Source organism: Anneissia japonica, unplaced genomic scaffold (genome assembly GCF_011630105.1).
Source record: "Anneissia japonica isolate Jap-2015-1 unplaced genomic scaffold, ASM1163010v1 scaffold287957_len1322810_cov207, whole genome shotgun sequence".
Lineage (NCBI taxonomy): Eukaryota > Metazoa > Echinodermata > Crinoidea > Comatulida > Comatulidae > Anneissia > Anneissia japonica.
The window spans coordinates 14,744-29,472 of record NW_022683022.1 but is presented as its reverse complement, the minus strand read 5'-3'; the positions used below and the strand labels follow the sequence as shown (position 1 = coordinate 29,472).

The window sequence follows — 14,729 nt, the reverse complement described above, 5'->3', positions numbered from 1 at the left end:
CCCTAGCAAACTTGCCCCTTGTTAGGGGACGACTTTGTATAGTCAGATAGATTGTGAGGGCAGATTGCAAGGAGCGAGTTTGCTAGGGGGTTGACAGGTTCAATTTGATTGATATTAACAGTATTGTTTGTTGTAGTAAATATTTCTAAAAACAATTTCTAAAGCTTGTTGCACATTCCAAGTTAATTTGATTTTAACTCCAATTCATGTATTGTGGAGTAAATGCACTCTGTATGAAGATAATTGATATAAATAACAAAATTAATATGTATTGTCCCCAAATCCAGTGCCTTCCTATAAAGTTGTTGGTGCACAACCGTGAATTTACAATTTTAGGGATGCATTACTCTAAAGGAATAATGAAATTTTGAATAGTGGTTACCAACCAAAATTCATGGGGCTCATGTTGGGTTATCCATTAACCATAGAATTATGCGTAGGCCTATAAAATAAATATATATTCCCGACCGACAGATCCTGATATACAAATCATCTCTGTACTTCTGTTCAACACAAAATTTGTTTTGGCAGAACCACAGGTACCATTGTTTAAAGTGATGGACTGATTAAAGTATAGGGCTGTGTAAACATATAAACACCTTGTATATAATATGGTATGCTTGTAAAATAATTGATGTTTGCAATGATCCTTAAAAAGCCTTTAATAGTTTAGTGCATGTGCAATAGCCCCTATGCTTACAAGAACTGTTGTATTGATAAATCAATGTTGTTTCTTTCATTATTAAAATATTATTACCTTTTATCAATTGTAAACCTTTAAAACACAGCAATGATTGTAGCTTAAGAACATTAAAAATATCAATCTGCATTAAAATCAATATTTATTTGTGGAGTGTCTTTATTCTAAAAATATTATTCTCTCTCATAAACCCTATTTATATTGATAAAATAAATATACCACTGCCACAGTCAATGACATGGGCAATGTTTATACACGGCTGCTAATGGTTAGCAGGATCCAGATTACAAACTTACGCACTTACATGTGTTCATACAAGAGAATTCCAATCCAGATAATCAAGATGAAGGTAGGAAACTGGAAATTGGAAATTCGTATGTGTGATTGGTTAATGATAGAAATGTGTTCAACTTGCTAACCGATTGCATATCCGAATTCTGGTAACGGTTAGCGCTAACCGATAGCTTCTGATCCGGATACTAGGGCTCTCGTGTAAACCTAACCATACTCAATACAATATATAGTATTATTATTATTATATTATATTATATTATATATTATATTATATTATTGTATTATAAGTGTTATAAGTTATGAAATATTTCAAATAGGAACTGAAATTGTAGAAACCAGAAACTAATTAAGATCAGGGTATGAGAGCTGCACGGAAGATTATGTAATTCAATAATTTCAAAATAAAACAAAAGTGATGTAAAAACTCTCTTCCTTGATGTTCACAATTATATAAAATATCAGTTTGCCTTTTTTATTTGTACAAAAATAACTTAATATACATTTATTCTGTTATTTCATTTTTTCAATTTATATATTTATTATATATATATGTGTATATATATATACACATATAAAGCCTACACAGAGATTGCAATTTTTCACCAATTTATTATAGTACCTATTGTTCCTTAATTAGTGTAAATTTACTTATTACGATTTTAAGACACACAACAAAACAAAATGAAGAAAACAATGAACAAAATGGGAAGAGTAAGATCGGAAAAGTCCAACATCGACGGTGGCGGTTCATAGACCTACAAGACAAACAATTGAAATACACTTTTCAATGCCAAAATGGCATTGAAAAATTGTTCAACTTAGATAAAATTTGACTTTTGTTAATTTGACAGATCATTAATTAATGGAAAACACAATAATTTGGAATGTAAAATAAGATTGACTTAGAAATTATTTGAGTTAGGCAAAGTCTACTTGCAAATTTAACTGTACTACATAATTAGCAATTTGCAGAGGAAACTCTCGTCGAGTTTTGCAAATTCACAAGGAAAATGTTGTGTTTTAAGGTAAAGGTTATGTGTTTATACCGATTAAAATACAAGGGTATTAATAATGCGCTAAAAACAAAGGAACAGATGTAATTATTGAAAAAACAAGGAAAGAAGATCTCTAAACACGTCTTCGTCACTGAACAGCGATCTATCAAAATGTACTTTGTCCAGCATTGGGTTTCGGCCATCCCATGACTCGGGCGTCTCATATCCTAATAGAAAGTTTAGAAAAAGGCAAGCTGGCAGGGAATGGAAGAAAACAAAATCAAGGAGAACAGGTCTAGTTCTAGAACTTGTTCTCCATTGCAAATTCCAAATTATCACCTCATTATAAATTTAAATTAAAAACTGCTGAAATATCTGCAGTCTTTCTTTACTTATTAAATACCTATACCGTAAGTCCGTTGAAATATACTTTGAGCAGCGAGTTTCAAAATGTTTTCGTAAATTTGCACAAACCAGCTACATTAGGATGTACAATAATAGTATGTGTTATTTTCTACAATAATCTTTTTTTGTAAATGACAAACACTCCTGCCAAGGTCCCTAAAACTGCAAGATTTTTCAAGAACTTGTAGAAACCACGAGCAGTCGGTGCATTTCTTTCCAAAAATGTTGTTTGAAATGGAAGAGTAGGAACCTCCTAAAGAAAATAACATTACAAGGTATCATGATAAAATACTGTAGATAGCGGATGGATAAATATAATCTGTACAATGATAAAGGTGAGATGTATATTGCTTTTAATAGTAAACAAACTTGGAACAAAACTCAGCACATTTGTGTTCAATTTCATATAGACTAACACAGGGGTGGCGCCAGAGGGAGCCCGCCAGGGCCCTGTCTGGGAGAAGCCCCCCCCCCCACGTCGAGAAGAAACCACAATTTTGTCCGGCAGAAAAAAGCAATGTTATGTATTTTCTACATAAAATCGATTAAATAAACCTCTGAAACCCCTAAGTTGGCATAGTTTTTTGGGGCTTCGTCTCTGGGAACACTTTCGAGAGATTTTAAGCGACGGGCCCATTATGTCCAAAATATTCACCCCATAGTTCGGCTATCATATTCATATCTATAGGACAGGGGACTGTCTACTAGAATCATTTGCGAGGGTTACTGTATATAAGCCAACATTTTTAAGACAGTTTTAGGGTTCAAGAAATGCCATAGATCACTTTTCAAGATTTGTAATTATTATTTAAATGTTTTTTTTTTTATTTACTGCTGAATGTACAACATAATAAATAAAATATATGTACCTTTGATTCAGGCTCATCATGCCAAATCTCATCTTCTCTAATCTTTCCTTCTTCAAATAGAATCTAAATAGGAAATATAATTAACACTGAAATATTGCGAAAATCTATTCCAGAGAATGTGAAAAAACCTCTAAGACGAGTATACTATTATTTTGTTAAAACTATTTCATTAACACACTGGTGTTCTATTAGTTGCGTGCAGTATAGCCTTGATTTTAAGACACAAATTGAATTTGTAAATTTAGGCCAGTAATTGTCATTCAAATAAAAATTAGAAAGAGTAAAGATGTTTTTCCAATTAACAAATACATAAACAATCAAATATAATACCATTTCTATATTCTTTTGTATGTTCCTTTAAATTGGTTGGTAACCAATGTAAGAATTTGTATACTCAGAAAAAAATCACTTGTTTGATCATGTTTCATAAAATTTAAGTTTTTCTGGATTTCATCACATACTGTATAATAACGTTTTTATTATTATTATTATTCTTTCCTTAGGCACACAACACATGTGCCAAGGATTGCCAATAGCGAATATATATCACTGTCCTACTTGTAGGTGACAATCCCTTACACAAGACAAACATACACAAGCGATGCTTTACACAAACTAAATCTCAATATGAGATTTATGTCGTGGAGTTGTTTATGTCGTGTCGCTGTATAAAGTCTACTTTACAGTGAGTATAGCATACCTCTCTAGCAGCTCTCTCACCAGACTCGACAGCCCCATCCATGTAGCCTGCCCACTTTCTAGCAGTTTCTGTCCCGCCAAAATGAACACAGCCAACTGGTTTACGCAACTCCCTGTTAAAGATTCAACTCGAAATATGAAACCAAGATTATATTTATAATAATACTTTAAAATGATTTAAAAAAAACAATACTATTATTAAATATCAATAAATTTAATAATTTATATATATATAACATAGTACTAGTTGTAATATTAATAAGGGGAGGCTAATTATTAACCAGTAGTCATGAAGACTAATCTTGCCTCCCCTGGTAGCTTTTGTATACCAAATTTTTATATAATACAATACCTCTCATAATACAAACATAATATTATTACTATGATTTAATAAATAAATATCATTTTCAGATTTTCATTAAAAAAATATATATAATCACTATTTACATTATATATATAAATTTACTATTAACTAACGTGCTTGTCCTACCGTCCATATCTGAATAAGGTTCCAGGAGAAAATACAGTTGTGTAACATCCACCTATATAAGGTTCTTCCATCCAATTCTTTTCGACGTAGTTAACAGGCTAAATTAGGTTAAAAGAGGTTTTAAAAAAGGTGCATCTTAAGTATGACTTAAAACTGTGATGTGAAGGTGAGTGTTTAATATTTTTTTAAAAAGTTTATTCCAGAACATTGATCCAGCAGAGCTGAAGCTTAATCTCCGCAGCTTTACATGTTTGCTCCTTTATTGTCCAGGAGCCCTTGTTATTAACCGCCAATAATTAAAAGTAGGCCAACCCTGCTTACATTTGTTGCTTATTATCTTATAGGCAGCAATATTGCCATGGTCATCTGTTCATCTGTTTTCTTTTGCCTTCATATACCTCAATCTAAAGAATGCTGGTGATAGGGCCTTTTCAATTGATGCACCTAGGCTTTAGAATAGTGATTCCCTGTGATATATGACTTTTTCATCGGCTTTCAAAGAAACATTCATTCCCCAACTAGATCTCTCGGAACTGTCCAATTTTAGTGTTTCTTTGTCTGAGATATTTGGTATGATTTTTGATTGCCAATTGTAATCTATTTTTTATTTATTTCTATTGCACCTTGTATCTCTTGGCAAAAGGGGCGGTACAAATTCCTGCATTATCATTCTTTATCATTATATGAGATAGAAAATAAATACTCACATGCAAGGCTTCTTCAGAGTCAAATGCGCTAGCAAAATATTGGCAGATTTTAGCCTGTCTATAATGACATGATAATTACAATAATAACCATGACAATAAACAACAATAACCACAACCATAACTAAGTTAAACTAGTTAATTTCTGGATGGCTAATATACACTCATAACTATATTTTAATAACAAAGAGGAAGGACCAGTTTTGTCCGTATAAGCTCTGGTTCTATTTCTGGCTGAGTATTTTGTTGCTTATCAAAGCTGTATAGTTGTTGCATTATTGTTTTTTTTTTTTAGTATTTTGCTTTGTAATCTTATTAGAATTCTTACACAAAGCTATTCCTGAATGAAGATTAAACAGTAGCCTACCTTTCGTCTTTTGATAGTTCGCAGAACTCTCTAGCTTTATTTGCAGTTATGAACCTACAGACGTAAGACAAAGCATGAAAGCAATCAGTAAACAGATAAAGATTAGGCAAACACACTTTATGGAGTCCAAGTAATAGTAATAAAAGTAGCACTCGACTTAGAGCGCTTTATTATTAGGACATCTATGCGCTTAAAAAATAAACATAATAAATAAACCTTGAATGTAATCCTAATCCTACTACACATAAAGCATAGTTGAACGTTGACTCTGAGAAGCTTATCTGCCCTTTGGTAAGTTTTTTTTTCTTGCTGCTGGGTGACCATCCACCAAAGGCTGCTAAAGCCAGCAGTAAAGGAGTTGGTTAATCACCGGCGACTCGAGTATATGTATTTTAACGTCGTAGTGAGGACATCTACCTAAAAGTATTCCTAACTACCTAAAACTGGCTTAAATTTACAGGTAAAACTGTCGCCAGCTATTTCCAAATAAAGGTTTTCGGGGTGAAACTTCAAACAGATGTTTATAAATTGTTTAGTGATTAAGCATGATGTTTTTAAACAAGATGAATGTCTGGCTGACCAAAACGTAAAATAAAATAATCAATAAATAAAAACAGATACATAGACAAAATATTCATACCTGTTAAATGCCAACAAAAACACTTGAGTATAGGCAGAGAGCATTTGGGATGAAATAGATGAAAAGATAGAAAGATCCACAATTATTTTAAAGAAAAATCATGACCTAACCACATTAGGCATTATGGCACAAGTTATGGAAGACGGTGGAATCAAACAAAGCGAGTTTTATCTGATTTTAACTTACGTAATTAATGCTGGAGCAGTTCCGTCAGGTTTTGTATCATCAAGGGACCATTTAATGGGGATATCTGGATCAATACCCCAGCTAGACCCGCAAAAACCTGCACAATAAAAATGAAGACTAAGTCTACGTCAATACTTTGATACCCAGTATGTAGTTCTCTCTTGTGTCTATATTAATGGTTGTGTAAAATGAACTTTTAATATAGAAAATAAATATATAAAAGGAACTTGATGCTTATATATTTCCGAAAGTTCTTTCAACGTTGAATGTTGTAATCTCTAGAGTGTTTTTTTTTTATTTGTATATAACTTTACCATTTAAATCATATTCAAACCAGATTAAATTATAGCTCCAAACATTTTGCAAATGTCCAAACCTTTTTCTCTCCAAAACTGTGTTTTATAGTACACAATGCATTTGAGGACAGATCCCACTGGTGCACGGGCTATGAGCTGATTTCTGAGGGGTGGTAATGGTGGTTTAAAATGTATCTTCTGAACCATACCAGGAGGCATCGCCATCACAACATATTTTGCCTGTAAAATAAATTGTAATATTATAAACCAAGGTCCACAATTCAGTGTAAGGGTACCGGTATAGAACATGGAAGCGGTCTGGCGCATCGGGAACGCTTTGGCTTTCCAACCTCGAGGTCGGGGTTTCAATCCCTCTCTGTGCATTTCGCTTGTGTCCTTGAGCAAGGCACTTTATCTGCATTGCTTCTCTCCACCCAGGAGCATAAATGGGTACCTGGTGGTGTTGCCTGCTTCTGTGCTGATTACCAGTAGCAACACTTAAAGCACGTGGACCGAATGACCAGAGAAAAGAAGTGTGCTTTATAACCTAAGGGAAGAGGCGCATTATAAATGCCTATACCAGTACTAGAACATGGACAATTTGGTCGCTTGCTAGAGAAAGAAGAATACGAGGAGATTTTTAACTACTTTAAGCAAAATATTCTTTTTGGAGGGAGAGCTTAGGAGAGCACATTCATGAACACCACCCTGAAACAAAAATAGTTTTCTTGTATAAGTTGGGAATATCAGTCTAATATGTAGGTATGTGGCAGCTAGACTAAAAGGAATGATCACAACTAACAGTAGATTAGTGGTTTAATATGATGTAGATGCTACGTTAAGTTATGACTCTGAATCTGAATGGTGTATAAAGTAGCAAGAACTCATTAAGGAGCTACACATGGTGACTTGAGGTTTGACTGGCATTGATTTGTTCATCTGGTTAATTTTATAGTGATCAACAATCCATCAACCAGTTTTTGTTGGTGACAAAATAGTGATAACTCTCAAGTAAATGCGTGGAATCAATTAAAAGATACGGTCACAACCATGAATATACTAGTGGTTTAATATGATGTAGATGGTACGTTAAGTTGACTCTGAATCTGAATGGTGCCTTAAGCTTAAGGTGACAGACGTTTGACTGGCACTGATTAATTGTTCATCGGTGAACTTTAAAGTGATCAGCAATCCGTCAACCAATTTCTTTTGGTGTCAAAATAGTGATAACTCTCAAGTTAACTCTTAACCTTTAATCAAAATAGGTCCATGCTTCAATCCTACCTTATAAATGTCTCCATTGAGGGTCTTAATAAATGCGCCATCGTCATTCTGTTCTATATTTATCACAGGACTTTCCAAGATCACTCGTTCTTTTCCTAGTTTTTCTAGGAGACGAAGACTTATTTCTTGCGAGCCTCCAACAAATTTTCTTTCCTAATTAAAATAGAATATCATACATTATAATGCAGACTGTATTTCAAATTAGGATTCAGATTTCTTTATATTACATTAGGTGCAAAATACTTCACAGAAAAACTTTACAACATAACACTAAAACAGTAACTAAAACGTTTTTGTAAGTACTTAAAAGGTAATTTTTTTTACATTATTAATTAGAGAGGTCTTTGTCTGAATTTATTTTGCCAAAACCATTCCCAGGCCTCTTCCTTGACATCGTCTCCATTTAACAACAAACCTACGCAGGCCTGATACTATTGAACACCATCGTTTCCCTGTGTCTTTTCTGTCACGCTTTGCTTAAAGTCACTTCTTGTATAAATACATCTGCTCAGAATTAGGCCTATGTTTTGTCATTTAATTGTACTCTGCACTAGAGATAGCTGTTTGCTCTTTCAACTATCTGCCAGATTGCATGATGTGTTTAATTTTGTAATTTTGTGTTCTGAAAAATACTCTTTTCTGAAGAATGTACCGTGTTCTTTAAAGTGCACATGAGCCATAATGCACACGGCACCAACGGCTTAAACGTCTCATTCAAAAAAATGTAATTTTTATTTCAGCCCTCTAGCTGAAACACAAGGCGAGCAGTGATAGGAATTGAACCGGGACTTTAAGATCTCCACTGTTCAGCGCACACACAGTGGCTTCCACCAGTTTAGCCGACTGAGCTAAGCTGCTCTCTCCAACCATGTATGCCTGGAACACACATATCCAGGCCACACTAACTCCAAGTCACAACATCCCCAGGCCACAAATTCACAAACAAATCACTCACCTGTCCTCCATTTTCAGCTGCAAATGTGCGCATGAATCCTTCACACACTTTGATGTACCACATGAAGAAGAGAACAGACAGTTCATGAGGCTCAGAAGTCAGTATCTGACTAACCATATTACAACAGAAATCATGACCAGTCCTCAAACAAAAACAGCAGTTATAATTCAGCCAGGCCTACAAGATCTTGATGGTTTAGGGAAGGGTGGGAATCTCATTTTATTTTACAAAAGGCAAACATTTGGCTTTAAGCCAAGCTACACAAAGTCCAAAAACGGCAACCCGGAAGCCTGCACTCCCTCCAATTTGCCAATCTTACTCCAAAACTCTCAACACTCCTAAAATTTATTTTTTGACAAATTGCAAAAACTGCCCTATTTATGTACCAGTATTCTGACAAGAATCTTGTACAAACACTTTCTTCACAAAAAATAATGAACACAACTATAATAATAGGAATGCAAATAAATCAATTAATTTTTTTTCTGGGTGGAGCCAGTCTTAATGCACTTTGTGCTTATTTGGTATTTCCAGACACAATTTTTCAGTCTAAATATCATTTTGTACCACATAGAGACAGACAGAAAATACCGAATAATATGTGAAATACATAATACTGTATTCATATATATATATATATATATATATGTATATGAATATATAAATGTAGTTCATGAATATATGGAAACATGAAAGAGTAACTTTAACATAACACTGACTCACTTTGTCCAGGTGTTCCTATGGATCCATTGCTGCATTGTCATTTTATCTAGTTCTTCAGCATTAGGACAATCCCATGGCGCATCTGATGGAATCTGATAATTAAAGTCCAGATTATCATTACAGTAGCATTGTTATCGTTTAATTTCTTTAGGCACGAGCGCCAAGGATATGCCAATAAGTGAACTTAATCACTTGTCCTACGTGGCATATCCATTTAACAACAGGGGACTTTATGGACAAGTACACCGGGGTAACCCCCTACTCTTCTCTAAGGATGTACCAGGTTCTTTAAAGTGCACACGAGCCAAATGCGTACACTGGGTCTACGGTTTAAAGTCCTTATCCGAGAAAACTTGTTCCACCACCGGAACCATTGCGAGTGAGCTGTTCGAACCAGCGCCGATAGTACAGCTGAAGATTACTGTGCCCCTGACTTAACCGCTCGGCCAATCAACAATTAGTATTAATGTTGTTACCATCATTAAGAATAAATGTTTATGTTACCCGAAATTGACTGACCCGAAAATAAAATAAAAATAAGATCAGGATTCAATTATTGAATGGCCAACAACTGCCTTCTATAAAGTTTAGTTTTCTCCAAGCGTCTGCAAAGATTTTTTCTTTAATTCCTGTAGTTTCTAGTTGTCACAGTGGTTACATAAACACTCCATTTTTTGGTCTTATCACTTTAATTATTATTACATTATTATAATTTTTAATGGTATATTATCATCACCACTAACCACTATCACCACAACCATCCATTACCATCATCATCATCACCATCATCATCATCATCACCATTAACACCATGGCCATTATTATTTACTTACCGTTGATCCGATGGCATCCCACTGCCTGCCAATGTTATTCATATCTAACCAAACAAATGGATTCCAGAATTTCGGATAATATGCCGTGGATGGCATATATGGATAGAATATTCCCTGGGAAAATAAATTATAGTATTAACACAAATTGGATGGCTTTTAGGAAGACAGGAAGGATTGTACCCAAGATAATTATATACTTGAGAAACTATGTTAGCACTTCTATTATATTATATAAACCCATGACAGTGGTTTATTAAATTATAGTAAAAGAGAATAAGGGAACGCATCAAACATAGGGAAATTTCCCGCTGATAAAAAATATAACGGTAACTGGGTAAAGGCAACTTCATTTCTTGCTTCCAACAAGATATCCATTCGAGAAGTCTATGAAGATATTGGCCTATCTAAGAGATACTCTAGGGTGATCGAGACCAGGACATATCTCCGACTTTTAAAAACAAAGATTGAATGTTAACTATAGACACAAGTATACAGAGACTAGCCCATAAACATAAAAAATTGTATTTTAAAAACTTAATGCATGTGTAGGAAATTTTATTAATATTATTGACTTCAATACTGTTACTCACAAAATGTCTCCTTATTCATTGCTATATAATAAAATATTTGTTAATAATTCAAAACTGCTTTGTGAATACTGTTTCCTACCTTCTGTACCCAAACCAATTTAGCATCTTCAATGATCTTATAATGATCAATATCCAACTGCTTGGCCACTCTCAACACCCTATCTTGTATTTAGACTGTCTCTTATACACATCTAGATGTGTATAAGAGACAGAAATTTCACCTTAGCTCTCTCTCTATTCTGAGCCTGTATCTTATACACAACTAGATGTGTATAAGAGACAGATATTATATACCATCCCCCTGCACTGTAGCCACCCCTGTTGGAGTTGCTCAGACCCTCGGGAGAAGAACGATACTGTACTACATGACAACGTAATTCTTACTTTTAGTGTGTAGGTTCGACCGCCTACACGCTCAGATGCTTCCAGTAATACCACATCAAGTCCATGTTCATGTAGTAGATTTGTTGCACACAAACCTACCAGAAATAAAATGTTGATTAATATGTATGGGCTACAGTAATGTAAATAAAGCACACACATGGAAAACGCAAACACCAGGAAGACCTAAACTCACATGGAAAAATGTTATCCAACGGGATCGTGACAGACTTGGGTATAGGTGGACTGTTGAGGAAGCAGAGGTTGGAGCCCAGGACCGAAAGATGTGGAAATTTCTCGCAAGTCAGGAAGTAAGTGCAGAAACGCATGATGCTGTCCAGTAAGTAAGTAATGTAAATAAAAAAATATGGATATATATATATTTTGTTATAACAACATTTATTCAAGCACAGGCCCCAGTGACATAGGCCCTAGCAATGTATACTATAATAATAATAATAATAATAATAATAATAATAATAATAATAATAATAATAATTCTGGATTTATATAGCGTTGTTACAACTTCGAGGCGCTCAACAATGGAGAAGAAAATAAACCATAACAAAATACATATACAAATACATATACAGACTTACCAAACTTTTTGTTATTAAAATATGTTAAAGCCCAATTGCGTGTGTATAATGTTCGAATATATTATTTTATATACATAGATTTTCGGCCTAAATATCTTAATTCATGTTTATGTATTTATTTTATTCTGATATTGGTTTATGTTGCTTGAATTCACTTTTGGTAAAACGGGTTTCGGCAATTTTTCATGGTATTCATCCAATTCCGTTGAAAACCATGTTTACGACCCACTTCTATACTAAAACAGTTTGCCGGATGTCCAGGACAGTGGCTTCACTAGGATTTCCACGACGGCAGGGCAACTCCCCCGACACTGACAGGGCAAGAGTTTTGACGCGCAGCGCCAACCGCCATAGTAAAAAAATCACCTTATTTTGATCATCGAGTTTACCTTCGCCCACCCCCCCCCCACTACCACTATCAGCACCCCCATTTCAAGACTTTTAGATACGCCACTGCATCCGAATGCCCCTCTCCATAGAGATTTGATTTTTTTTTTAAATGATAATAAGCCACTAGACACTCATGATGCTCATCCTGAAGGGTGGTGTTTTTTGTATCTCGATCATCGGCGTCCCTTATATACCGTATATACTCGCGTATATAAGGCAATCCGCGTATAAGACGACTCCCGAGTTTGAGAAGATTTCATGGTCGGAATTTCCTTTTTTCTGCTTTTTGTGGTCCTGATACTGCATCTAGCTGACTAAAAACATAGCCAAATGTAAGGCTAATCTTCCAAATAATATATCCATTTCAGAGGCGGATTGAAGGGGGGGGGGGCGCGCCCCCTTTTAATCACAATTTTTTTTTTTTTTTTTTTTTTTTTTTTGAGATAATTGAATGGATTCTATGTCACATCGCACAATGCATAGCTACAAAGACAGTTTAAGCGCAGATGCACCAGCATGGAAACTTTCGTGCAATCAATCACTCTCTATCGAGGTCAGTAGGTACACTGATATGTGTACACATGATGACACCCCTTCAGTAGACTTACTTTTTACTCTTTTAATAAAAAAAAAAAAATCGACTCAATACAACCTCATATTCTTCAATGTGCTGTCCTTAGCCCCTTGGACACCCACCTGGGGCTCTTCCCCTGGACCCCACCGGGGGCTCTAGGCGGTCCCCTCCCCCAGCCTAAGGCTGCTCGCTTCGCTCGCAGATTTCACCCCCCTCCCCCTTTTCTAGCAGGCTGGATCCGCCCCTGCATGGAGTTTTTAGGTGTTACATCAAAATCTTATTCCCCGTACAGTATTTAATAAAAAAAATCCATGAAAAAATGAAAATTATTAAATTTCACCTTAGCTCTCTCTCTATTCTGAGCTAAGCCTAGCTCTGGAAATTCTGTGACCCCTTCTGTCACGGGGACACCTAGATTAGAACAACGCAATTTGGCCAGGGAGTTGTTTCCCTGTTATAAACAACTCCCTGATTTAGCCAAATCTACTTATGCAGTAGGACGCCTGTAGGACGGTCATGCATGAATGACTCCGTTCGTCTAGCGTCGACGCCTCGTCCAACCAACAAATCGAACCATGTTCCCTACCACTACTACTATAATTATAATTATGATGGCTCACTACCGTAACCGTTGACCAGATTTTCTAGACCTGCTTGGCTAGATTATGTTACATTTCAACTCACCGCTTATTCCACCGCCGATTATAACAACTTCTTTTTGTTGAAACATTTTGGTAACCGTCGTATGGTCGTACCAACGGATGGGTAGCAGGTCAAAGCGGCAAGTAACCAAAACGGCAATAACCAAAACGGATAAGTACCAAAACAGCATGCAAAGGAGCGAAATCAATGCCAAAACTAGCAAGCGCCACCACCGGGCGCGGGCCATAGTTTATAAATTTTCTGAATCGTTCTGAAATTGTCCCGATAGGCAAATCGAATATTGCCCTGGGCTCTTTTTCCCGGTTTTAATATTTTAATGTTTAATCGCGTTTTTTGTTTTTTTTTTAAATATAGAAATTATTTTAGATGCTTCATTTTGCTTATATTTTAAAGTTAGTTTATTATTTATTATTATTGTTATTATTATTATTATTATTATTATTATTATTATTATTATTATTATTGTTGTTGTTGTTGTTGTTGTTGTTGTTGTTGTCGTTCTTTCGCGTTTTTTACTTTTATGACAATTTAGCCTCATTTTTTTCGTAATTAAACGTTGTACACTTTCATATCTACTTTTACTTTTACTGACATTTTTTAGTCTCATTTTGTCTGTATTTTTACCGTAAGTTTTACTTATTTAAATGTTTACTGCTTTTATATTGAGCTTCCCCAATCTCTTCATTATTGAATTTGTATGTTATAATGTTATTGTTGTTATTATTATTAATATTAAATTTATTATTATTAATAATAAATTTATTATTATTATTGTTGTTGTTGTTGTCGTTCTTTCGCATTTATACTTCTATGACAATTTAGGCCTATTGCCGTTTTGGTTTTGCCGTTGACTTATTGCCGTTTTGGTCCATTGCCGTTCTGGTCAAAATGTGTAGCCGTTTTGGTTTTTTTGCCGTTTTCGTCATTGTCGTTTTGACTTATTGCCGTTTTGGTTTATTGCCGTTTTGACCAGAAACCAACGGATGTACTTATCATAACACCACCGTGTGAATGTAATGTCCTCGGTTCTAGGACAATTACCCACTGGGTATTAACCCCCGGAAAATTTCCCCCGGAAAACAACCCCCCCAC

General features: G+C 35.0%; 1 protein-coding gene across 1 annotated transcript; it reads right to left on the bottom strand.

The window, feature by feature from the left end:
- Positions 1 to 1,586: 1,586 nt before the first annotated feature.
- Positions 1,587 to 13,821, bottom strand: LOC117114116 (amine oxidase [flavin-containing]-like). Its single transcript, XM_033257701.1, has 15 exons — positions 13,659 to 13,821; positions 11,415 to 11,509; positions 11,110 to 11,199; positions 10,441 to 10,554; positions 9,608 to 9,699; positions 8,885 to 9,026; positions 7,930 to 8,082; positions 6,726 to 6,885; positions 6,350 to 6,446; positions 5,524 to 5,577; positions 5,160 to 5,217; positions 4,453 to 4,550; positions 3,964 to 4,075; positions 3,264 to 3,326; positions 1,587 to 2,647 (listed from the first exon to the last, which is right to left on the bottom strand). Exons 1-15 carry the CDS (start codon positions 13,804 to 13,806, stop codon positions 2,504 to 2,506), a joined length of 1,620 nt encoding a protein of 539 aa, XP_033113592.1. The 5' UTR covers positions 13,807 to 13,821; the 3' UTR covers positions 1,587 to 2,503.
- Positions 13,822 to 14,729: the final 908 nt, after the last annotated feature.

Excerpts from the sequence above, each read along its gene's own strand:
- LOC117114116 (XM_033257701.1), bottom strand. The coding sequence starts at position 13,806 with ATGCTGTTTTGGTACTTATCCGTTTTGGTTATTGCCGTTTTGGTTACT. Across the intron at positions 6,886-7,929 it reads TCAATGGAGACATTTATAAG|GCAAAATATGTTGTGATGGC; the intron begins GTAGGATTGAAG and ends TTTATTTTACAG. Across the intron at positions 6,447-6,725 it reads ACAGTTTTGGAGAGAAAAAG|GTTTTTGCGGGTCTAGCTGG; the intron begins GTTTGGACATTT and ends TTTATTGTGCAG.